General features: G+C 37.6%; 1 protein-coding gene across 6 annotated transcripts in view; it reads left to right on the top strand.

Moving 5' to 3' along the window:
• LOC133527593 (protein dead ringer) overlaps positions 1-24,931 on the top strand; it is a 146,982-nt gene extending 122,051 nt beyond the window's left edge. For 2 of the 6 annotated variants that reach the window (XM_061864666.1, XM_061864668.1), the window contains 6 exons: positions 17,597-17,780; positions 19,642-19,783; positions 20,367-20,562; positions 21,210-21,360; positions 21,675-21,880; positions 22,486-24,931. In XM_061864666.1, the coding sequence (XP_061720650.1) occupies positions 17,597-17,780; positions 19,642-19,783; positions 20,367-20,562; positions 21,210-21,360; positions 21,675-21,880; positions 22,486-22,613 (1,007 nt within the window). In that variant the 3' untranslated portion in view covers positions 22,614-24,931. Of the gene's footprint in view, positions 1-17,596; positions 17,781-19,641; positions 19,784-20,351; positions 20,563-21,209; positions 21,361-21,656; positions 21,881-22,485 lie in introns of all 6 variants that reach the window. The other 4 variants (XM_061864663.1, XM_061864667.1, XM_061864664.1 and 1 more) reach the window with 3 other exon arrangements.
• Positions 24,932-27,224: the final 2,293 nt, after the last annotated feature.

Here is a 27,224-nt window from a genome sequence, read left to right as displayed (position 1 = left end):
TCAAAGAATCCACCCGGCAAACAAGAAGACACGAATCTCCCGCGACGTCTGTCAAATTAGCATCACAAACTAAAATAGCGTCATTCTAATTATTTTGATGACTCAACCGAAATACAATTAATCTTGCCGCTTCTGTGAACTGTCTGAGTGACGGACGGACTGAAATATCGTCGCATTTCGCGATAAATAAACTTGTGAGTCGAATATCAGATTTCGATTCCATCGGTGCTGCGTATCAAAGATTTTATACGCGTGTTAGGTGGCGGGCAGCGGAGCGCAATGCCGCCCGCTCCGCCGACGCCGCCGGGTACACTCGACGCGACATACGCGACGCGACGGGCTCAAGCCTGAAAATACTAAAAATAAATATCTACCGAAAATATGTACTAAGTTACTGTCTTAATATAACTTTCGGCGATAATAAGCTGAAGAAGAAAATAGTCCTGGTCACCATCATAATTCGCTTGGCCTTATCCTTATATGCCTTTTTTTTCTTTCATATCTCTCTGTCGCCCGCCATCTCTCACATGTCCATCCAACTTTTCCTCGGGTTTCCTTTCTTCCTACTTCCCTCCACATTCATTCGTAATACGTTTCTCGTCAGCAATCGTAGTCCTTGCCACCATTACAACTTAAGAGGAAAGGGGGCGGCCGCTTCTCCATTCAAACGTAGCCCCCATTTTCCTCTCTGGATATTGACATTATGGAAAATATTTTTACGTATGTTTATGTATGTTAACCATAGCCATGCCCCGACGGTTGACTTTTTTCGATTTTTTGATTATTGTAAAAATTAGAAGCGAAAAACAGATTTCTTACACTTTTAAATGCTCCGACTTCTTATAATTATATAAAATGCGAAAAAAAATCAAACGTAGGCGCATAACTGTATTATTGAAAATATTTTAAAATTTCATGTATGATATACATGAAATTTTAAATATTTTCATTAACAGGAAGGAAAATGAGAACTATGTTTATATGAAAAGGTGATTTCGCATGAGTCCTCCACTTTCGTCTTAAATGACAGTTCCTTTATTTATTTTAAAAATATTTTAGCGAGGGTTGATGAGCAGATTTGACTTTTCTGTACCTCGTCTGAGCCCGTCTGCCTAGTCTGAGCTATTCTGCCTATTCCTACAATCGCTTGTAGTTGGTAAATACAGTATTGTCAGCGTATTCAGCAATAAAATGATTCTAGTTACGCTATCCCTGTAAGCATTTCTTAAATTTCGCTCTGAATGTTTCTTAATAGAGAGTCCGGAAATCAGCTGTCGTATACCGATTCCGTCTGGGATATCGGCCAATGTCTCGCTATAGTCGGGTTCCTAGAGAGATTGGTAAGACGAGTCGCCGGAACCCTGCCTTTTAATTGGCTTCGTAAATAAACTTGCCTTCAATGTCTCTACTAATTAGAAATTCACGTTAAGTCTTATTAGGGTTTAACGTGAAAGTTATTGCAGTCAAATAATTAAAGTCATTCGTTTGATATTATATTTCATTGTAAACAACACGTGGACATAGTGTATTTATTATGTATGTGTTTTTACACTGATGATTTCACTTTAATACATACGTTATTGAATTTTAGATACCTACAGTATATATAGGATACAGGAGGCGAGGGCAAATTTTTATCTATTAGAAATATAAGGCCAAATGAAATATCCTGACTGAATACAATGGTAGGACTGTCTTCTTGGTGCGCAACTTTGACGGGCTAGTCATAGACAGCGTCACACCGTTGTTCTTTTGTCGACCTCGCGTCTGCGCCGCGTCTAGCTCTCCTCATAAATCACTCCACACAAATTGGAACCGCTAAACTCACTATAAAACCCCAATAATAACCACGGATCTAAATCCCATAAAAATATGATTTCAACTTTAATTCCGAAGCGGTTTACGACGATATAAAAATTGATTAATAACTTGGTGCGGTGCAGGGCTATAGGACATTGTTGCGCTGACTTGACCCATTTACAGGTTGTTATTTTGGCGGGAGGTGCAGACGAAACAAGCCTGAGAAGGAATCCTGAAACGTGACTCATAATCGAATGCTATAAAACAATGTTACCACGAAGAGGTTTTTATAAAAGTGAAAAAAAAAATTAACGCCCAAAAGAGGTCATTTGACCGAATAGCGAAATTTGTTCTTGGAATTCGCATTAGTTCATTATAAATCTCTTATTGGTTCCAATAAAATACTTCAAAACTGTTCTTTTGCTCAATGTGTACGATGAAGAATCACAATTAATGACATATTTTTTCCGACAAAATTTTGCCATGTCAGAATATAGGTAATATTCTGACATGGCAAAATTTTGTCGAAAATTTCAGCTTGTCCTTAACTTATGAGAACATAGGTACGACATCTTTCAAATATGTCAAAATTGACATGTTGATATTCAGTAAAAGTCGCAAATAAACAGTTGTTCGCGATGTTTGTTACGATCAGGGTCCTCCATCATAGTTGTATAGACTCATCAGCACCTACACACGTGTCAATCAGTGCTCGCCGGATTCCGCATTTCGCTTCTAGCCGATGGCGTGCGTTATTTTTCGATCTGTCACATGATTTGAGCGGCATTCATCACGACAATGCTTAGACGTAACCTTCTTAATGACTACCGTGATATTAGTGGTTGTTTTTTGTTTAAAGATACGATTATCTCTGCATTTTTAAATGGAATTAAGGTAAGTATTGGATTCGTATACAATTAGAGAATTAGACTAACTTATGCAAATATCTTAGTTGTTAACAAAAGTAGTTTAAAACACCAGTTCATAAAAATCAGTTTATTAGATATTCGTACAACGACACAGGAATGCCACACGTAATAATTCTCGTTACAGATCGAATTTATTCATCGGCCACATATATTTTATTGTTGTGGCTGGCAGCCCGGCCCGCCGCAGGGTCTTATAAAATTATTCGAATAAATAAGCGAGAGATCGCGCTGTAATTAAAAATATAACTTATTAATATAATCGTTTAATAGCACGACGGGTTTCGCGCCTCGTGGCGTGTTTAGGGAAAATCTAAATCATGTCGATGCGTTTATCGCGTGGCCTGGAGGCAGGCTATATTTACTCGACGCTGTGACACTTATTGTTATGAGAATTATAAGTCTGACTTTGCAAGAGTTTGCGTTAGCAGGTATTATTTTTTACATAGGTACCTATAAATCTGCATGAAAAAGCCGCATGTTTGTTTTGCTTCTTTAATCAGAATGTAACTACGTTAGCTGCTCTAGCATCATATCAATAAGTAAAGGATGATATAAATATACTATAACTAGGGGCATAACCTTCAATAGATTTTAATATACTGTGTTAGAAGCTAAAATATGTCAAACGGGGATAGTTTATTTAAAGCGAACTCATGCTATAAATATAAACTATTAATAAAGTGTAAATTACGGTGAAAGCTAAGTGCTCCCCGAGGCTTATGGAAATCCATACTAGCTGTGGGTGTCGGCTTATAATTTTTTTTTTAATAGCATTGCTGTAGATTTTTAAACAGAAAGATGGATAATAAAATGAAATAACTAAGGGAACTGAATGCTTATTCATTGATTAATTGAGTATTTTTTTGTTAAAGTTAAAACGTACAATTTATAATTCTAATCAATAGGGGCAATAAATGTGTCAAGACATTCCCATGAAATGTTTAAAAACGTAACCATGAAGTGTTAAGTACTATTAAGAAAAATTGTAATCGGCATGTTATCAAACACACCACAATACCAGCAACAATACTCGGTTAGGCGAGAAGAGAACAATAAACGAATGATTTATTTAATAAAGAAATTTATGGCCGCTTACAAATTGGCCTCGTGACGGGGCTTATCGAGTATCGACAGTCGATAGTCGATAAAATCGTTGTCGATCTCGATACCGGACGGTTATTAATGGTAAACTCATTGTGCATTCTAATGAGATTCGATTGCCTTCGCGCCTAGTTTGTAAACGGACAGTGCGTATACTAGAACTGTTAGTAGTAAATTTCATTAATCTTTGATATGTCGACAGTGTATTTGATGATCTGCAACCTGTTTTTTTACATGACTTTTTGCTACTTATTCTTGGTCAGCTAAGAATACTTAAATTCAATTCTACCATCTGCCATTGTCCACGACATTTTATTTAGGTTATAAAATGAAATTATACATCGAGATTGACTTCTTAGTTGTCTGGCCACGTGCAGTTGTTGATCTCTTGTTTGAAAGCATGAAGTGATAAAACACAAATTTAAAATATCGACTAAACGAAACCGAAAGAGGACATCGCCAAAACGTTCGCCACCATCTCCCAACATAAAGCAATCGCATCCAATGCTGATAACTCATCTCGGACGGCAGTAAATCGAGAAGGTCCATAACTCTCGCTGGTTAATTACGAATAAATAAATAAATAATTGAATGTGAGCGGCCGCGGGCCTAATCGACCAGCCGGGGTGTTGGAGGTGCTAACAAGGACCCGACACGGTCCGAGCGCGAATTGCTACTGAAGTGTCTGATAACACTGATGATAATGTAAGTACTTATTGCACGGTGTTAGGTCCATGTTAGAGCAACTTCATCCGCCTATTTCTTGACACATTTTTAACGAATGTGTTGACATTTTGTTGAAATTGCTGGCTGTTTGTAAAAGCCTCGTTCAACCAGAAATACTTCCCTATCATCGTAATGTAGGGACACTTCAGCAAAAGTGTGTCCAAATAACTTAGCTTTAGACGGTCGAAATGAGCTAATGGCCATGTTATCAATATCAAAAAAAAATATGCTTCATTAAAAAGGAAACGTGATTACGTTTATGGCTCTGTGGTTTACTACATTTTATTATATTATTTAATTATTTTATTATATTATATAATTTAATTTAAAACACACTAGCAGTTTTAATTAAAACAGTTATGATAATGATACTGGCGATACTGAACCAAAGAGGGATGATTGATCAAATAACCTAAATATGCATCAAATATGCGCTTTAATTATGAATCGGAACATCGTCACGATCATGATGTACAGTCAGCATCAAAAGTAGCGGATCAAAAAAGGTTTCAAAAGTATCTACCATTCTGTAACAGCTTAACAAAATGTGGTGGTTCTATATGTAGAACAATGAAGACGTTAAAAGATATACTTTTGAACGTATTTTTTTATGGATTTATCAATATTTGGAAAAGTGATCCGGAATATCAGATACTTTTGGAACGTTGTTTCATCCGCTACTATTGATGCTGACCCTAAATAAAATATATTGATTGGTTAATTGTGTCCAAACTATATCTTAGGTCATTTTATTTTTTGGAAAATCATACTATTCTAAGCTAAAATTAAAATTTCGCTACTATCACGTTCATTTGTTTGGTACACCACGAGCGCGAACACACCGCAGGTAAGGAACAACGTAAATATTTATAGTTCCCAAATGAGCTTGAATGAAACCGATACCATCCAAAGATAGTCCAAGTCCGCGGAAGACGAATGTATTGTTTTCTTCATCCATTTTTCCGGCGACGGACGATTGACGCGTATCCATTTCCCCGGACGAGACGGGAATAGCCGTCGTCTATGTAGTGCTATAAAATAAAGGGTATCACTCGTCACCGCCGACCATCGAGATATACCGGCGATGTCACAGATCGCCGCTCGTTAGAAGGTAATTAGCTCACGGATCACTCAGCGCCCGTCTATTTAAATAAACGGGAAAATTATTTAGGTTCTTATATGAAATGGATACGGGGTTTAGATCTGCAGGAGACCGCTTGAGGTGCAGCGTTCCTTTAGTTAACACAATATTGCAGAGGTGTTCCTGATACTGGACCATAATAAGTGCAGCTAAAAGTACCTATGACTGTATGAGAGTCCGAGAAGAAAAGTATCTGCATAAAAATGATTGAACAACGTGGAGTCAAATTACTTACAATTAAGTGCCTTTAGAATAAGAAAAGTAACATATATTTTCTATGTATGTTTCATGGTACCTACTGATGTGCTACTGATTTCGTTGAAGGTTTCAGCAATAATCGAGGTGATATACTATGTAAAGATACGTACATATTTGGTGTCATATAATACAATATTTAATATCAAAGATCAATAATGTCACGTCTAATTTTAATTTACAGTTATTAAAAGTCGCATAATTGTGCACAGTCCTTAAGTGTGACTCATCGATGCTATTTGCGAAAAACTAATCTGGATGTCGCGCTAGCCTTGCCGCAAATAAGTGCGCCTACGCATAGGTGTATTGTTTACCTGCCCGCGTAGCTAACGTGCCAATCGTTAACGCTCCGAAGCGCAGAGTAGACATCTCTCTCTATCACTCTTCCATATTAGTGCGAAAGAGACAATTGGGTTTCGTCCGCTACAGAGCGTTAACCATTGGCATGTTGGCTACGCGGGCTGTACGTCCACGTCTACGTCGATTCAGGTGGACACGAATTTTCATCATTATTGAAGGCCAGAAGACTGGAGGTTTGTTTTATTATGATGAGTCACTGAAGCGCAATTAATGAGAATTTATTTATTTTAAACTGGCTAATGACAAACCTACATGATTCATACAATATAAATAAGTTATTGAAGAAAAAATATATTGTATAGTGGTTGCTATTAAAGACCAAGAATTGTTATTACAGAAAAGTAGTTTATAAATGGCTGGAGGAAGATTGCCTGTGTTGCAGGCAAAAAAAGGTCAATTTTTTTTATTCACTTAATTATAAACTATAAGTAGTACAGAATAGACTAACTAAAACGTATTATACTTACTAATTATAAGATGCTCACGTTTAGTAACGTGAGCTACCTATGTTTAAGGCTTTTCAAAATATTCAGTGATTTTAAAAACCAGATACCTATGCCGTGAATGGGATTAGCCATTTTCATTTATCCATACCACTATGTGCACCTGACATTCTAATAGGTACTAAAATTTCCCTTTCATGCATTTCCCATTTACTCACATCATAAACCTTTTATACCTGGGTTTATTGATCCATTTTCGCCTATTTGGCCCGATTTTTCAGTATTTTCGTAAGTCATTAGATGGCACCTCTAATCGATCCGGCCCGGTTGATGGATGAGGCGAGCCGCTCCGCCCGCGCCTGTGCGCCCGCCAAACCGAGTGATTTACGTGCTTCGATGACAGCACTTCCTACTTTATTGTGATCATGTAAAATAGACAAGTATCTAGGACTGGGATCTAAAATAAATGAAAGTGATCTGAGTAAATAGTTACGCCTAAAACTGCCCCCTCGCGACGTGGAACCGACAGGATGTAGTTGGATGGTAGAAATGACTCTAAATTTGGAATGCAGATTTTACATTTAATTTAATTCATTATTATATTTCTATAAACTATTTTATATATTTATAGATATTTCTATACTGATTGTACATAGTAGGTACCTCCGGCGTTTTGTCTAAATGTTTAGGCTTTGATAGGTTAGTTAGGAAGATAATTAATAGAATGATACCAATGATATTATTAAATTAATATTTGACGTAAGTACATACATCACCGTTCCTATTAACGACGTTTAATATGAAATCCTAATAAGACGTTACATTTTTCTGTTATTATTAACCCTTGTTAAGCTCCGTCATTTTGTAATTTCCAGTCAATTGTATGCTATTTGTAGATATAGTTTGTCTATCGTATCCGCTGATTGGTGCTAATCTATCTGGGTACCGGATATAGCCGTTATCTTCGATGGCTTGACCATATTTTTCACCTTCGTGTGACTTAATAAGGTTCATTTTGGCCTGGCATGCAAGTACTTGTAGTTGTTATCTCATATCCGCAAGTCGAGTGCAATAATGTGTGCTTTTCCCACGGACGTCGGTTTGCTCGTGTCAACTGGAAAATGATTTTCTTTATACATTAACCTTTGAACGTTGTACTTATATGTTTACAACATAATATAAATACATATACGAATACGTTGTGTTGTTGCATATAGAGTTTCCCTTCTGTAATAGGAGATGATACGCATTGTTTTTATTTCAACGATTAAACTGTTTTTCCTTTTTCCATGATAGTGTTTAATGTTAAAAGGTATTCGTTATTACTTCATGACTTCATGAGTTCCTTCTTTGTAATATTATGCCAGATATTACAACGGCTAATATTTTCTACAGTACCTACGTACCTGCCTAAATGCCAATGATACCTATAATTGCACAGGCATATAAACAAATCTGTCAACATTCTTCCCTTTAAAATCCTCATAAATACTACAACCATCTATATAATAGAAAGGGCCTAACGGTGTATGATGCTTGATCGCGCTTACTGCTTTTTGCTTTATAACCATCACGTTACGACACTCACGCGTCGAACTTTGACATTAAGCATAATCGAATTGGAGTCCAATAGGTTCGCATCTAATCTGATATCGATTGTGGTAATCCGTGATGCTGTCTGCATATAGTTTCGCTTATCTCTGTATTTATATCTTTGCTTCCTGCGCCCACGTTGTCTGGGTCTCGTATGCTACAGTCGTATCTGGCTTGTTTAAGATTTATAATAATTTGTAAATATTCTATCTAATATATATACATATATTACCTATTTAATAATATCTTATTGAGCAATCGGTAGCCTTATTAGAACTTCTTCAAGTAATATACATATTGGGTACCTACTCGTACATTAATTAAGGAAGCGTTGGTTAAAGAAAATGAACACCAATTTGAAAATTCCAAGCATAGAAGTTTGTAATTTTTAATATTCTACTATGCATATTTTTAAGAGATTAAACCGACGCAATTGATATTTTCTATACCTATTTACTATTCGTCCAAAAAAACTTGTTGAAGTCGTAGGTTAATCAGTATTTAATTTGCGTCACCTATACTAATTTATAAGCTTGATTGTTTTGAATACAATTTTCTTAGTTATCTTAGTTAAAATCGTGTGTAACCTCGAATATATCTACGTCTATTGAGTTTGCCAAAAGATCACAAAGTCAACTTTTTTATATATACTACGTCGGTGGCAAGTCCTGCCTGATGGTAAGCAGTCACCGTAGCCTATGGACGCTCGCAACTCTAGAGGTGTTAAATCTCCGCACCCTCATTGAGGACTGGCAACCTTACTCGACGGCAGGAACAACATGAGTAGGGTCTAGTGTTATTTGGCTGCGGTTTTCTGTAAGGTGTAGATGTTCCTCAGTTGAGCTCTGCTCTAAATCTGAAATGGCAGCCGCTCTGCTGTGCCCTAGCACGCAAAGCGAGATGACATTCACGGAACTCATACCTTTCTTTTGGACGTATGTAGTTTAAGGACATACCCGGGTCCAAAACTTAATATCACTTGTCTACCTATGAGCTGTTCCTTACTCAAACATGTTGCTGGTATTTATTTCAAAATGTACGCTTTGTAATGAGTTGTATCAGTACCAACGGTATTATGTCGTAACATAAGACATCAACATTTCAAAAAAATATTCTCTTGTACCCATCTAAGTTCTCTGCATACTACTTTCCTATCTCCAGCACGCCAGCGACCTGCAGCATCCTAAACTCTTTATGCTAATGCTTCATTGTGGTCGACACTTTCATTTGTTCTATCTCGACAAGACCCATTGTCATCCCCTGCCCTTTGACTCCATTGTGTGTTTTTTGTGACTTCGGATTATTTTATTTCCGTTATATGTTAGGCTTTGTTGTCTCGTGTTCATTATTAAGTTAAATCAATTTTTTCGATGCTGATGTTTTTGTGGCACCTTTCTACTGTATAATTTGTTTGGGTAGTGAGTTTTTAGTAACCTATAAGGCTATTTAATAGTCATTACCATTGATTTTTTTATGCCTGTTATTCACTGATGAGGCTTTGTTCTTCTATGATTAATTCTTCCATCAAATATGTTTTAGCTTCTTTTCATTCATATAAGGTTTTTTTTTGCTGACGTTGTTGCTTATTATTTTATTATATATATTAAATTGTAAGGAGTTTTTGATTATTCTGAATCTCTGGAAATATGATGGTCATAATATTATGTATGAAATTATACAATCACTTTGAAATATTTGTGACACAATAACTTATTAGTGTTCATATTTATATCGTCACAATACACACACGATCTCCAATGTTTCATTAGTAGCTATCTCCGATACAGTCCCATTCCGCCGCGTCACGCCCGAGACCCATTGTGATTCAAATTGTCATTCAGAGTGGCCCAAACCCGGTGGCACTCGTTTGCTCGACACCTTCGTACCTCGACCCTGTACGTCAGTCCTCGTTTGTTTTCTACATGCCCTTTGTAAGTTTAAAACTCGAAGGGAATTTGAGAAGCAGATAGGTAAATCTCGTTCTATATGTAAACAGCAATTTGTATAGGTTTTTGTTATTTGGTTAGTTATAATATTAAGTGAAATGTGCTGCCTGAAAAAGTTAAATAAAAATACGAGAATAAACATTCTAGAATATGTATTGTTATTAAGTATATGCTTTTTATAAATAATTCAAAGGTTAAATAACATATTTCGACATCATAAAATTAACATTTATTTATACGTATGAAACCATTCTATGCAACATAAAGAGCATTTATACTAATCTACTTGTTTTGTAAAATCGAAAGCGACGTACAAAATCAGCGTGAGATTGAATTACCTATTGTTGGCGATAATCGAAGGCTACGATCCTGATGTTTATAAATATAACAATAGTTTGCGTCACTGTATTTTAAACAGTTTATTTTAAAAATTAATTAATTTTTGTCAATATTTGAGTGTACCGAACAATAGGCCGTGACGATGATCCTTTTTTGATGATTGTTTTAGCGATTTATTCCGTTTTTAGCGAGATAGGAATGCTCCTGTCTATCAGTTATAATGATACTAGAACTTGCGTCGATGCTCACAATAGAGTAACGTAGTCACCGACGGTTTCCCCTTTATCGCATAATACGAAAAAGACATAAATTATTTTCCATGAACCGACAATGTAAAGTGACTATTAGCAACTTTGTACGCACAACAAAATGAATGATAAAGAAAATTAAAGGTTTCCAATAGCATTTTATGATTCCTTCCAGCGACAACAAGGTGCTCATAAAACGAAATAGAGGCAAAAAGTAAGATACGTGATGCATTTTATGCTTCGAGTATGTTATTACTAAACATGAAGTGTTTCTGCGATTCAAAATATCTTCACAAATTGCATATAGAACTTTGCAAATGAAAAACTTTGTTTCGATATCTGTGCAAGTGGATACATAATTGCAAAGTGGGAGCCCACTTTATACTATGGCCCCGCCGACTCGTTTTGACGGTCAATTTTCTCTCCAACCATAAAAAGCGCGAACATGACTACGTTAATAATAAATTACATACATCGGCTTGGACGATATAGCCATTTGAAAATAACAAATGCTTGAAAACATTATCATTACTTTAGTATATTTAATTCTCGAAAAGATGGTTCGTGAGGTTCGGAACAATGCTTAGGTATCGATGATCCTGGTAAATTATAGGCGAGTAAATCTGAGAGGCTTCATTAGCGACGTTCGCATTAGATCTTTGACCTAATATCTGCCATACTGGCACGTCTGTTGCATTAAAATCATGTTTTTATGGTTCGTAATTTTACACACCCAGATACGGTGGGAGAACACAATCGTGAGATTTATAGTAATTACATTTCAGTCCGAGTACGTTCCTGTTACGTCTCATCACACGCCTGGGTAGGTTCAAATAGGAGTTTATGGTCGTAGATAGTTGCCACCATCGGAAGGCTTGCATTGTTGCATTCGTCGGAGCGACCCGCGCAGTCGCGACGTCTCTTAGCCGCATCCGACGTTCCATTGTTGCGATTTTATTGCCGGTGTTACCGTCCCCGTGGCGATCGTAAACCACGCGCCGGCGCGCGATACTATCCGGATCGCGACCGCAACGCGTTACCGAAGCCACCACACCGCGGCCGCGCTTTCATTCGTTTCTAATAAATTGATAGGATGCAAGCGCGCTCGGCTACACCATCCGCCATTGGTCGAGGCGTTCCCGCCGCGATGCTCGGACCCCGGTTGTAAATCAACTTTACAGCCTTTAATTACAGATATTTGCCGTCCCATGTGAGTGCATGGGATATCGGAGGGCCGCGCTCGCGAAAATATCGCATAATAATGGGTATTGACCCGTAATGGCTTGCCTGTAGGTACATATCGGCTGCCTTTGTCTTGATTGTTCCACGAGGAATATACTTTTCTGAATGATTGCCAATTACATCGGCCCCTGAATTTTACAGGCGATACAATACTAAATATACACTTCGGTTTGAATTTGAGTTCGTATAAATGATTTATACTATATTAAAGTTAATGGGTTGCGAATCTTTTTATTTGTTTGACTCTACATTCCTCTTTTGTAAAATCGGAGGGTTCCTCATAAGTACATATATAGTATGTTCGTACAGGTTGAAAGTTTAATAAGAAAGTGATATTGTTTGCAGCGCCGGCAACACTGTTGCACCGGATAGGGCGGCCGCCATTTTAATGTCTCTCTGACGGAATTACGCTGGATTGTTCTCGGGTTTACTGCCTCTCTCATGATTGATCGTTGTATCTTCAGCCTTATGTCATTCTCGTCGTATCGCTCGGAATTTGTAGGTACTAGCAATAAATATGTATTGAGTTATGTGAACTACGGAATTATGCATATGTTTAACTCATTTAGTACCTACTATTTTGTTTAGTATGTAGAGAACTATTATTTATTAGTTCACATCATTTATCAGAAATTCTGTGAAGATTTATACCTATTGATTTAGCCACATATAATAAATCCAAATTCAAAGGTAGATACGATCATACGCTATCATCATTCGGATTGATGACAGACAGATTCTGCCTCACACAGATACTTATGAGTATATTTATAAATCTTAAATCATACCGGTTTTTACCTCGAGAATATTATCACTATTATCAGTCTAGTAACTTAGTAAACATCGAATAAATTAAATTCGAATTCAGCCCCTCCTGTGATTGGTAAGCTCTACTTTTTTCCCCACACATCATGCGTGTAGAAGATTATGATTAGACAGATCGTATTTCTAAATGGAAGGCAGGCTGTAAATTGCCGCTTCCATAAACTTGTTACGAGTGTCTAAACGGGGAGTAGCTGCCGTTTATAGTATTAATGCACGAATGTGAAATATAAAAAAAAATACTTTATCTAGGGCTACCAGAGTTCAAGATTTTCCTAACATGACGAAGGATTTCGAGCATTTTTCAGGAATGTAGCTAACTGCAAATAAAATAGTTACGTTATAAAGGTTTCCCGGTAACAAAACAAAAGCTCAAAGTGCTTTGATATTAAAACCTATTAATAGTTAACCTTTTTAGATAGGTAAGGTACATATAGGCAGTTGAAGTCATTTGAATGGAAAAGTAAAACATCTTACATACTAAACGTACCTTATGAACACGACAACAAAGCCTAATTTCTAGCACTGTCGTGTCGGGGATGGTATGTTCCAAAATCGGTGTTTTGTCAGGATTTTACCATTGACATTATTAGGTAACCCTAATACGTTCAATTTGCTTCTTAATTCTGCATCGTTTTATTCGCGCCTCGACACCTTTCGATCGTCTTTACGATGCCTGTTACAGGTCGAGTGATTTACAGACAGTTAAATTTGAAAGAAATAAGTCTTAAATTACAGTGTGATTCTGAAATTTTACATGTTTTCTCACGTTTGAGTGTGTCTTAAAGGTACTAAATTCTTTTTTATGTTTACTCTATTATAGCTTCCTTCCTACCCAAACATATTATAAAAATGATGAGGCTTTTTGATGTAGGTAGATACCTATTTATTATAGAAAAAAATGTTTCTCTATAATGTTATAAGTGCCTATATGTGTACAAAAGAACTATTCAACCATATTATCATTCGACGTCATCTATTGCACGGTTCTTCGGCAAAGTGTTATGTGTCTATTTATACTCATGTTAATATATTACCCTCAGTAATTGACGCTCACGTAGCTCGTAAACGCTCGCCATTTCGCGTTCTAATAGCGCAACATTAATCTCTCACTTGTGATTTAATTCATACATACATTCATAAAAGTGGACATTTCTATGTGGTTCTCAGTTTTGTTTTTGAAATTTAAGCTTTAATAATAACGTAGAGAATAGAGTTGTTTCATTAAAACAGTTCAATTAATGTGGAATTTGAGCGTGTTTTGTTACTTGGCAATTAAACAGCGTTGAAGCGAGCCAGCTGAGGCGAGTCGAGTAGGCGAGCGATTTAGATTGATCGAGCAAGAATCGAGGGGGGCGGCGCAATCAAAAGCGAATCGGGCCAATGGGCGAGCGGCGACGGCTCTGCGAGCTCCGCCATTGGCCAGCCGTGGGGTTGAGGGATATAAAGGCCCTTGATACAGCTCTCGATAAGCGGTAGGCGTCGAATACCAATTTGATCGATTATCGCCCATGCGGCTACGAAGACTGCGGCCGATAGGCCGGTTGGCGTTTTTCCACACTGCTGTTGGTAACGCCTTGACATTTTGATTATTGTTTTCATACCGAGCTACAGTTACGACTCTACTTGAAATAAAATTCACTTCTTGTAAGATTTTAGGCAGGCACATTTAATTTATAATGGAATCATAAATGCAACTTTTAAGTTAATCTTGGTTGTAAAATTGCCACAAATCACAGTTTAAAATTGCAACAGTGACCGGAGATGCGGCTAATCGGCTGTAATTTACAATGGTTTATCAGTTCAGGGGCGTGCGGCTTAGCGATTTACGAGTCCCCAGTTTTGCGCACAAAAGAATTAGCACTTCTAAGCGACATCGAGTGCCAATAAATATGGAGTGAGGTGCGAATAATCGACGCAACACTGTAGTACCGGAATCGTAAAGGTGTTTCGCGAAGTGAATTTTCGCCAGTTTAGAATAGGGTTTCGGGAAGCAATAATTTGTGACAATTGGGTACGATTAGATTGGGTTTGCGGACGATTGGTTATAGTTCGTAAATTAGCTTTTAACCGGCCGAATGGTGCTGGTCGGCGTTCCGAGTTATTGATATGGGTATGGTAGGCTTTTAAGTATGGGCGGGTAGTGTTATGCAAATACGTGAGCGGCTTGGTGCGCACGCGCGTCGAATCGTGCGTTTTCCGCGCGGAGTTTGTGGAAATCGTTATTGGGGTGATTGCCTCCAACAATGGGTTTTGTACGGGATCGCATTTAATCGGGTAACGGTGTGGCTTCGTGGGTGATAACAGGTAACGCAGTTGGGCCGTGCTTTATCGTAAACTGTTAAGTATTGCATCTTTCGGGCATGTTTATTCTTAATACATTAGGTTTGTTAGTATGTAGGTATCTATTTAATTTGTAGCTTTTAGAAAATCAATTAGATATAAGTATTTGGATATTAGAGTTAAGGTTCTATAGGAAGTTCATGTCTATGTAAAGTCAGCAAAATTAATTGGTGCACACGCTTGTTTACATTTTTTTCTGCAAGTTGCATATCAAATAACTGAGTAACAAAACCAATATGCACTTTTTCGAGTATTCTAATAAAATAAAAATACTCATTTTAAAGCCAGTACAAATTAAAAAATATACAGAGATAAGTAAACAAACTGAAATATTTATTATTTGGTACCTAGGATGGATACGAAGTCGCGCATCATAAAAGCGCAGTCTCAAAGCAACATAGTCGGCAGTAAAGGTGTTAACGCGGGCGTGGGTGGGTTAACACTTTGCACGTGACGCGCTACATATGCCACTTTTACAGATGAATTATACATCAAAATCACTCGGCTGGTGGAGCTGGTTAGTACCAAATACCTTATAACCAGCAGGAATATATGCGCCTGACTTACTTTATAAAAGTAAAAAGAAAATACTTAGGTTTTCTTCTTATATTCGTTTCATCGATGTCGATACTAGGTAGTAAGTAGTTCTAGTTGTCTTCATCTATATGATAATAATCCGAAAAGATGCAGTGGGTCTTACTTTCCATCTAAATATATTATCATTAATCTTAGTCAAACTGTTTAGTGATCATAATTAGTAAAATTTTTAGAGGGGTCTGAAAAGTTAGTCTTGCAATTAAATCAGCTGCCAAAAACAAACTAAAGATTTAATTTATCAGGCATAATTAGGAAGAATACACAGTAATTTTTTTGAGAGTTTTAAATAATGTTTAAGTACAGTACTTTAGTGGCTAAAATATCGAGCTTAACAATCTTGACCCCCGATACATCAGACTCAACACATCCTAAATGGCTTCGCTTTATTTGCTCCAATTTCACCCTTAAAACATAAACGTGGCAATTAATCTCTGAACGGGTGACGTGCACTCCCTACCCCCGATAACCAGGGAATGATTAACTGTAGACAGGAAGACAAATAGTCGTTTAGGTATTCGCTAATGCTCGCTCATCAAACGATCGATGTCGGGGCGACAGACGATGTCGACGCTAAATAACTTCGCTGTAACAAATTGATTGGGTGATTTGCAACTCGAGAGCTTAAACTGTAGCTGAAGCTGCTTAAGTTAATGTAGATAAGTCCTACATGGAATGTACTTACGAATGTATATTTCATGGTCATAACGAGTGTTGTCTAATCTAATGAGTTTTAGCGTTTCGATGGTAAAAGCTGCTTTTATGCCGATCAGGGAACATTGAGTGAAAACATTGAACATTAAATTATTTTTAATGTCGATAAAATAATCTTAAACTTGCCCTTCCTCTCTGCCTTGTCGATGCAAAACTTACTTTGTACCTAATACAAGTAGATATATTACACTCACATATAAAATGAACTCCTAGTGTTTACAGCAGCATCTGCTAGCAGTTCCGAGTGATGTATGCTAGCACGGTGCTGCGCACGACCATCCGTCACTTCATTACGGTCCGCAGATTAGTAAATCAAGAACAATCCGCAAGAACAAACAACTTCCGCGACGGCCACACGGGCCGCGCTATATCCAGCCTCGTAAACGGACGATCAGACGCGCTCGCGCACCCATAAATCATCGATCGTGCGATGCGATGCGATTTAGCACGCTCGCCGACTTTACGGCCCTTACCAGCGCTGTAAAGGGTTTTACAGCCTCAAATAGAGAATGCCAGTTTATAGTACGGCGATGTGGTTAACGTGCCTTTACGAGTACTGCTGGTCGTTCTGTTATTTTTGCTTATCAATTAGGACGTGTTGCAAATTACAACCGTTTCGGTGCTAAACTGTGCAGCTTAGTGCCTCAGAATTCAGGAAGTTTGTATTTAAATATAATATTGCGATTATAATAAAATGAACATCTACTTCAGTTGTTAATGTTTCCTTTATCGTATCCAGCTCATATAGTGACGATGGCTGAAGCCTGCTGCTTGTTTTTATTATTTATTTATTTAAACTTTATTGCACACATAAAGAAAAATGTACAAATGGCGAACTGAATGCCAAAAGGCATCCTCTACCAGTCAACCATTGGTTTTTTATTTTGGTTTTGGAATATATGAGAGGTTTCAATAGGGATTTTTGCCAGAGGGTAGTCTTTTGGAAGAAGAAATACAATTGGAAGCTATATTTTATAATCCCAATTGCGTATTGTTCCAGGCACACCGATAAACCGGCTGCCGATAATGGCGAAGTCGGTGCTGGATCTGTACGAGCTGTACAACCTGGTGATCGCGCGCGGCGGGCTCGTCGAGGTGATCAACAAGAAGCTGTGGCAGGAGATCATCAAGGGGCTGCGGCTGCCGTCCTCCATCACCTCCGCTGCCTTCACTCTGCGCACACAGTGAGTACCATTCTTATTGCAATAAGATAAGAAGTTTAAATAATTGGTAAGTTAAATGTTGCGTCTTTTCGGTTGCATCCTCACTTACTGTTTCGGATTTCAAGTACCGCTCACTGATGTATCTAGGTTTTGCGCAATCTTTCATTTAATCAACCAATCCAGAGCGGAAGTTAGGCTTTATTGATTTAGTTTAATGAGTGTGTTGGCAAAACTACACGATATTGTTACTGATACATTATTATTTTGATTGAGGATGTAATTCTGTTGGAGGAATCACAAGCTAATAATACAGGAATAATAATACAGGGAAACCTATTTTAAGTGAATTTCGAAATTCTATACCGAAACGAAAAAGAGACGATAGTATTGTTTTGAATACGTTAATAGTGCCATGTAAATATAATCATTCTAATATTTCCCTAAAGCGCAGCATGAAGGAATATACGTTTAAACATTTTAATACGTAGTATAAGCCGATACGGTACATCCTATAAGCCTTAAGTCTCTAACATTTTGGTGATTTTACGAAAGAATCATCATTAAGAATATTGTCATTAATCTATGTCTCATGGCAGTGTCTAGTCTATTAACTAAAGAGATGCATTAACGATTTAGACCGTCTGAATCGTGATCCAAAAAGGATTTAATAGGCCATCTGTGTGGTCCTAAAACGAATCGGGAGCCGTCGCTCCATATTCGATGGCGACACTTTGTACCACCTTCTTACATTCAAATTCTCACGGATCGGAGACAAAGAGAGTGCGACAATGGCTGTACGTGAGCGTCCAACGCGACAATATGACATCTTCATAATTAATAACCTCTAACTCATCTCCACCGATATAATTTCCCATTTATCTTCCGAGTTCCTTCACCTCGTGGCTTTTGTCGGCCGCATAAAGGTGTCTCCACTCTACATTTCTAATTCAGAGTGCGCACCGTTACGCACGACGCTTCGATTTTGAACGCAACCTCCGCATTATGATTACAATCTTGTGTACTCCTTGCTTTCTATTGCCCAAGAAGCTACCATCCGCGTGTGGTTTGTCTAAGACCTTACTTATTTTATGTCCCCGGTAAACGGCCGACGCTATTTTAGTACCTAATATCGAGATGCATTGAGATATTGCGGTAAGTCGACGATTCTACGGCGTTCGGGCGTTCGTAAAATTAGACGCGCGTAATGACGAATGTCGTATATTTAGCTTTCTCATTTGACAGTTTATGAAAAGGTAGCCCGAGTTTTTATGAAGCCGCGTCGGCCCCTCAGTTGTTCATTGTGTTCTTATTAAATATGTGGCCGCTTAATATGAGTTATGGCGAAGAACGGTGACAATATCGTCGGATAAAATTGACTTGTCATAAGAATAGGATTAAGAATGTAATGGGATGTTCAGCTATTATACCGATTATAGGTTTGAAGGATAGGCTTTTTATAATTTATAATTGGTGTTGAAATATGATTTATATGCGTGTCATGTCGTTTAGTGAGCGACGAATGCATTGACGTTCGACGTTATTTATTAGATAGTTCCAGTTACATATTTAAATGAGATCGCATGTCACGGCAGTTATAATAATCTAGTAATTTATTTCTGGGCATAGTATCAATAGGATTTAAATAACAATAGGAAAATCTTGTGGAAAGGTCACTTGCCTTTTTGATACTATATTTGTTACTTTTGAGTCGCTGCATAAAATAAATATTATCTAATCTGAAAGATTGAATCATGTAGATATCATTCAAAGACTTATATGCTCGAACACATTGAAGTTTTATTTGTTAGTTTTATGTTAACGTAGTTAACGTAACTGTTATACCCACACAGAAGTAGACCTATAAATCTTTTTTACTTTACAGATACATGAAGTACCTATATGACTACGAGTGCGAAAAGAAGAACTTATCCACCCGCAGCGAACTGGACGCGGCCATCGAGGGCAACAAGCGCGAGGGCCGACGAGCGTCCGGACAGTACGACGCGCAGGCCGCGCTGGCAATGGTTGGTTTAGTTCAGTTGATCAGGTCTTTTTTAAATTAAGGTCTTGGTTCCCGGTTTGCTCCAATCGCTGCGTTTACGTTGCGTCCTATAAATATGTTGCTACCAATACCATCTTTCTATACAACGTGACACTTGAAACGTTAGCTTACGTCGTAGATGCAGTGCGTACGCAGTCTGCGTCAACCGGAGAGCAACGCCTAAAGTTTGTGGTGTTCTGGTTTCCACGTTATTGTTGATTTCTGAAGCTTTGTATACTTAGTGTTAGTCGGACGTGTGATGATAATGATGAAATTTTTGAAAGCATAATACCTACCTACTTTTTTTTTTTATAACATACGATCGTGAGTTGTGAAGATCAAGGGGAGAGGCCTTTACCCAGCAGTGGGACACTAAATCAGGCTAGGAAAAATGAGACTCATATTTTATTTTGTATAAATATTTGTGATAACTTTAGATATGTATTTTTGTACTTGAAAAATCATTATTGAGCAACTTACTTCTGATTACTTTGACATTTGAGATAAACTTAAAATAAACATATTCAAACGTTCATCCTAACGGTCCATAGTCATCCCCCTTCCAGCCCCCGCTGAACCGGGTGCCCGCGTCGCTGGCGCAGCTGTCGCAGCACATGCAGCCGCTGTCGCTCTCGCTGGGCGGCGTGCCGCGCCTGCCGCCGCTGCCGCCGCACGCGCCGCACATATCCCAGCACGACATCGAGTACCGAGTGCGGGAGTACATGAAGATGATACAGACGCAGAGGGAGCTGATGAGGAATGGTAAGTTGATTTCAATTTTGATGATCTTGAACTTTTTACAAGCTTTTATTTTACTTGCAATGTTTGTTCGGGTCAAATATTGCAAGCTAAATTAGACCCACTCCTTATTATTCGATTGAGCGGAAACTTCGCATACATATGTATCATCGAGTTTATTTGATAGTGGACACAGAGGTGCCCATAGGAACTCTATGACAAAACAACGCAACCTTTGTTTGGGTTCGTTAGAATTGTCCCGATGGGTATTAGTTGCTTTTTAAACAAAAGTACAATCAGCAATAAAAGCTTGTATGTGATGTTAACACAAAACTTATTTTAACAAAGGTCGTGAGGGCGAGGTATTTGTGCTATTACATGTCCGCACATTATATTGCATATAAATCACTAAATTACATCCCTCCGAATAGTTATAGATTATTTATTAGCACCTGACGTTACTGTTAGACTGAGAAAAGAAAACGTCAAAGTGACGTTGTGCAAAACTACCCACATACAAAATTAATGCTTTATTTTATGAATTACTATTACGGTCATCAAAGTCAATATTACGTTACATGATAATGAAATTGAACTGTTTGACGGATTCTGCTTTTTGTATATTTTTGTTACACAAAACACCTCAATTTAGACTTTCCTTTTGCCTGCAGGTTCAGAATCGCCCCCCGGCTCCGGCCCCACCCCCATGATGTCGCCGCGGGACGCCGCCGCGCTCAGCGCCATCGACGTGTCGCGGCTCACGCTGTGGTCGCTCTACAACAACAACAACAACAGCCCGCAGCCGGATCTCGAGCCACAACGGTGAGCGTTCCTCATCGTTTTCACTATGTTACTCGTAATGGCAACGTGTCTAAACTCAATGTCAACCAAAGTAGTCCGCTTATCAATCGGTTATGGGTCATCGATTTTATATAATGGACTCGTATCTTTTCGCTGCAGTCGACTGTACTTGTCTCGTCCGCCTCTCGAAAATATCTTAGGGAGGGCATCATTAAGCACGAGATTAATAAATTCGCCCGTTATGTTAATAACTGAATATTGTCGTGAATCCACTAGCCGGCTTTTTTTTTAATTCTTTTTTTTCTGTCTCATCATAGACCATCTTCTGCCAACAGCGAGGCCCTGAACCTGAGCGAGAGCCCGAACTCGTCGCTGACGGGCGTGAAGCGCGAGGCGTGCCGCTCGCCGCCGCCGCCCGCCAAGCGCCGCACGCCGCGCCCGGCCTCCCCGCGCGCGCCCTCGCCCCGCGCGCCCGGCGCCGAGCCGCCGCAGCTCAACGGGAACGGCGTCCACGGCGCGGCCTTCAAGATTACTACCAGAGGTGAGGGAACTTCACCATCTTTTTTTATTGCTCGTCGTGTGTTTAGTGCCTCCGCCGGTATCGTACGTAGGTGCACATAAAATCAGAAGCATGTGTCCGCGCCTGTCAGCGTTTCTAATACAATGTTTCGTTCACCCGCTTCATGCATCCGCGCAAGACAGCAGAAGCATTTGAAACTGCCATTTATAAAGCTATGTAGATATTTGACGTATATTCCTCTTGCTTCTACCGAGCGGCAGTGTTTTCCTTGCGGCAGTCTTCCATGAGAGCTTCATAATAATGTATTGAATTGCTACTGCTGCTCGTGCCGACATTCTTGCTCCCGAGGATCACATGAAGCATTCGCATTAACAAACTTGAAACTGCATATTATTAGGATCGCGATAGAGTGCCCATCCTCATGATATGCAGTTTTAAGTATGAAATCCTATGACTGATACTGGCTATCAATTATCTAATAGCCTGAAATTGGGAACATTATCGAGTGCGAGGATGTCCTAAAACCTGTGACAGCGTAGAGGCATATGCCTCTCATCTTATTCCTTAAAAATTTGCTAAATTCATGTGTGTCATTTGTAACAAAACTAAAATGTTTTTTTTTTCAGGAGATGCCAGCACGGGAGATCAGCAACTGGTCGTCTCCATCGAGCTAAACGGCGTCACGTACGAAGGCGTCCTCTTCCCCTCACAAAACGCCAGTGGACAGAACGGACACAGACAAATGGTATCCTAGGCTGCAGCTCGCTTTGCTCTTAAGGTCGAAATTCCCATTTTCAGGTCCTGATCGTTTAATGCAGGGAAATGTTAGATGTGTTATGCTTTTGAATGTTTACGGCTAGCCTTAAGTGGGGTTAGACGCTTGCCAAGATGCTGTCTCTATAGATAGAAAAAAGACCGGATGCTTGGTAAAGGTCGAACTCTAAGCTTAGCCTAAGGGAAGGTACATGATTTGCACACGGTCTAAGAGTCCTAACTTGGGTCGGAACAAATTGGTTAATCCGGAAACGCTTTCCCCAGTCTCTCTTGAAAGCATATCATTAGACATATAATTTCGTAGTTTAGATCTCAAAATAATTTAACATTACATATCATCACACGTAGGTTCGTACGCTTGGGACTGGAAATCTGCACTTCCTTCAGTTCATTCAATTCGAATGTTTCAAACCAAGTACAAAACTCTGATCATACCTACAAGTAAAATACTTTAGATTCATTTTCTATTGTGATTTAAGTTTTTGTACTTCGAAGTATTTACGGTTCTCGAATAAGTATTATAAGAGTGTCACTGCCGAAGAAGCGTGAAGTTATTTATTAATAATAATTTCATATTTTTGTTATTGTATGATATTTTAATATTAATATTTTTTATAAAAGCGGAGGAGTGACTTTTTGTAAATATAGTTTTACGTTATTTATAATTCGTTTAGGCATTGACGGATGTTTGGTCGGTCTTTCCGATGGTTTAAGTTGTGATGTACATTTCTGTAAATACTTGTGTAGAGACGTTTTATACACCGCCATATATTGCGTAGGTATGATTGTGATTAAATAGTTTTCTTAAACTGGTGTATATTTTATACTTGTGTCGATGTCAGTATTGTATTTAATGATAGGTAGGTCTACGGTAGTCGCTCGGGCCGCGTTTTCTTTACCCGAAAGAAAAATATTACCCTAAAGACAGAATACCTATACCTACTCTTCTCTGTAAACAATGCAAGTTTCCTCTGGAATTTTAAATTGGATAAGATTCACGATATATCTGACTTTTAATTGAGAAATGCCTAAAACACCGCTTCGGGAAACTTGTTCAATTTCAATGGTCGAGTGGAAAATTTTCTCATTTTAAGAGTTTGAAACTCGATGATAACAGCTTTGGGCTGGAGAATGATTGCCAGCATCGCTTAGTGACGCAGCGCGCAACTGTTCGGCCAACCGCCACTGCAGTGCCTGACTATTACAAAGCGTCTGGGCGATACCTGCAAAAATTAATGGCCAAAGGGTTCTCTATCTCCATCTCTGTTGTTCTTGCGTGAAAACAGGGAGGAAATATATGAATTTGTGATTTCACGTAGCTCCATGCTCTGAGTCACGCCGCGATGTTGCAGGTCATTTCTCGGCCGGAGTGAGGGTTGCTCGAATAATTAGTTTTCATTCGGTCAGTGAAAACGCAGCTTTAATAGAATAACTTTAAATGCATTGTATTCTTAACGAATCACTGAATAATTAACTCAAGAATTTGATATTGGTAAACTTTCTCAAGGAAAGCTATCGGATTATTTTTGTATTTTCTGCATTGATAAATCTGGTAATGGGACGTTAAAACAGTTATTTAATCATTTTGAATTTAATTCGTCGGACTTTATTGAGTAAAAGCCTAATGAATAATATTAAGTTTGATTAAAATAATGTTTTAATGTTCATGCTAGTAAAGGCTTCAGTTTTTATTAGTTTTGAAATGTTATGCATGTTGTTCTATTGTGAACCAAATACGGTAAAAATCATAATATGTATTTGAGGACATAATTATTGTATGTCTAAATAATTTAAAGATTATCAAATCCGACACCCATTTAAATTGATACCGATAGGCTACATGCGTAACGTTAACTCTTACAAACTTAGTTTTGTGCAATAAAATCCCAAACGAAATTGCTGTTAGAAGAAACTCAAAATGAAATCGTAATTGCAATAATTGTTTTAATATTAAGCATAGCGTTACTCTGTAAAAAGCTTTGTAATTAATTTAGACTGAATTATTTTAAAATAGTATATTTGTAGGTAAATGTTTTATAACTGGCTAATTTAAAAGTTTAAATTAAAATGTACAATGCAGTTGTGAGGTACATGTTTGGGCGATGTACGCTCAGTAGACATAGTAATAGTACATTCCCGAAGATGTACAATATGTTAGGAACACTGGAACAGTACTAGGCCTACATATATACCTAGGTAGCGGCCAGAATAGCGCGTTAGCGTATTGCGTATTACACCAAAAATTTTGATGTATTCAAATAACTATATATGATTAAATAATGATTACATAATATAAAATATTATTTTTATTTTCTTATACCTATCAGGCTAATTTTACCCCTTTCCGATTTTATCCACCTATAACTAAATTTAAGTTTCGAATTTCTTCAATAGGAAGTATTACCGCAATGTTCTGCCGCCAGAGAGCAGCACTAGCCCCTATCGTAGACTAGAGTAACTTTTTTGACAAGTTTCACAAATAATAAAATATCAAATTGATGCATCAAGGCGGTTTGTTTACAAAGGGCCTACTTGGAAACGGGAAAATCGAAAGTAAGCATGGGCAAACTGTCCTTAGCGAAAATATTTATTTCCTTTTACTGGTTTATTAACGTATATATATGTAGCGCTTTCACCAAAAATTAAGCCTCAAATGCTTCAGGTTTAAAAAAAGGCAAAAAAAGAAAAAAAACGTTTATTTTATTACAGCCAAAGTACTAATCCGGTTTCTTTGTAATTTGGGTATGTCGTATATACAATTAAGATCGTTGTCTGAAAAAAAAATGAATTATCTCTTGAAAATATGGTAAAAAAATGGGTAGTTTTTTTTTAGATAAATTAAAAAAAAAATACGTGCGAGATTGCGACAGTTATCAAATTTATATATTTTATGTAAAATTAAAATCGGGATAAACAGTGTGAAAAACTAGAATTTGAAAAAAAATTATGTTAAACATTGTTAAATTCTACATGAAATAAGTAAATTTGATAACTGTCGCAATACGCATGTAATTTATTTATTTTTCTGAAAATTATCAACTCATTTTATTACTATTGTTTTTGAGAGATAATTCAATATATATATATTTTTCAGAAATGTACCTTAATTACAACATACCCTAATTACAAAGATATCGGATTAGTACTTTGGCTGTAATAAAATAAAAATGTTTTTTTCTCTTTTTGCATTTTTCTTAAACACCTGAAGCATTTGAGGCTTAATTTTTGGTGAAAGCGCTACATAAATATAGGTTAACTATCCAGTAAAAGGAAATTATTTTTTTCGCTAAGGGCAGTTTGGGTATGCTGACCCGGCTATACCCTTTAGTTATCTGCTTATCTGCCTCTTTATTGCTCGAATAAGCAAGAGTGATAGAGAGGTTAGATAACGAAATTTAGATTTTCTTGTTTCGCGGTACTCACAGATTGTGATGGCTGGTGGTAGTGGCGCCCCCTAAGCAGAGTTTCGCGTAATATTCCCTATTTCGAGCTTTAAAAAAATGCTCTTCAAGTCTAACCCGATCAAACCTTTTAGTTTGCTGGACTAATGTTTTTCTTTCATATGATTCTCACAGTATGCACTAATTGCACCAAAATGAATGGATGGGTTTGAGACTCAAAAGATAAAGTTGGCCTAGGCTGGCGGCAATGGATTCTAGACCTTTGGAAATTAGATGAAGTAGGTAGGATGTTTTACAGTATTGTTATCCTATTAGTACGATTACCTAATAAGTACTTATTACATAGGGGCGACATCTGTTGTTTTCTACACGCCATGTTTTACAGCGCCATCTATGCGCTTGTGGTTGTACCGAAACGGAACTTTGCGTGCATGAGTCACTTTGTTAACTTCAAGTCTTCATAGTTATGATAAAATATAATAGATGGCGTTAAAATAAACGTTTTCTCATTCGGCATTGTGTTTACATTGTTCACCAAGAGATAGCGTTATTATATCACAAACAGCTAGGTCACCAGCTGGGTTACTAGCCGGCCAGCCTAGAGGCCCTAGAGTCGGACCGCGCATTCCGTAGTTTCCGTACCTTCCGTACGATATGAAAAATATTTTTAGGAAAAACTCATAACCTTAGTGAAAACTCCTAAAAATTTGGTTTCTTAATTAGGCTAATTACCTATACCTACCTATTTATTACTCTTGACGGAGCAGGTATCTACCTAAACTGTTTTTAGTAGTTTGTTAACCAAGCAGTGTAACCAAGCGATGAAATGGTGCCTTTCATCCCAGTTAAACACTACTTTTCATTTTGAATACGAGGAAAGTAAAATACATATGTATTTAAAAAACAGGAATAAGTATGAACTTTAATAGTATTTCTTGCTTTTTTTTAATAGTAACTATCGTTGGAGAGAATGGAGAGTTAAATATTACTTACAATGAAAATTGTACAACAAATCCTTTTAATATCAAATTTTAATTGCTTATTATAAATAAATCAATAAATATTATAGAACATTATTACACAAATTGACTAAGTCCCACAGTAAGCTCAATAAGGCTTGTGTTGAGGGTACTTAGGCAACGATATATATATATAATATATAAATATTTATAAATACTTAAATACATAGA

This window comes from Cydia pomonella, chromosome 18 (assembly GCF_033807575.1).
Source record: "Cydia pomonella isolate Wapato2018A chromosome 18, ilCydPomo1, whole genome shotgun sequence".
NCBI lineage: Eukaryota > Metazoa > Arthropoda > Insecta > Lepidoptera > Tortricidae > Cydia > Cydia pomonella.
Note: the sequence above shows the minus strand (reverse complement) of the source record. Positions and strands in the feature narration are given on the sequence as shown.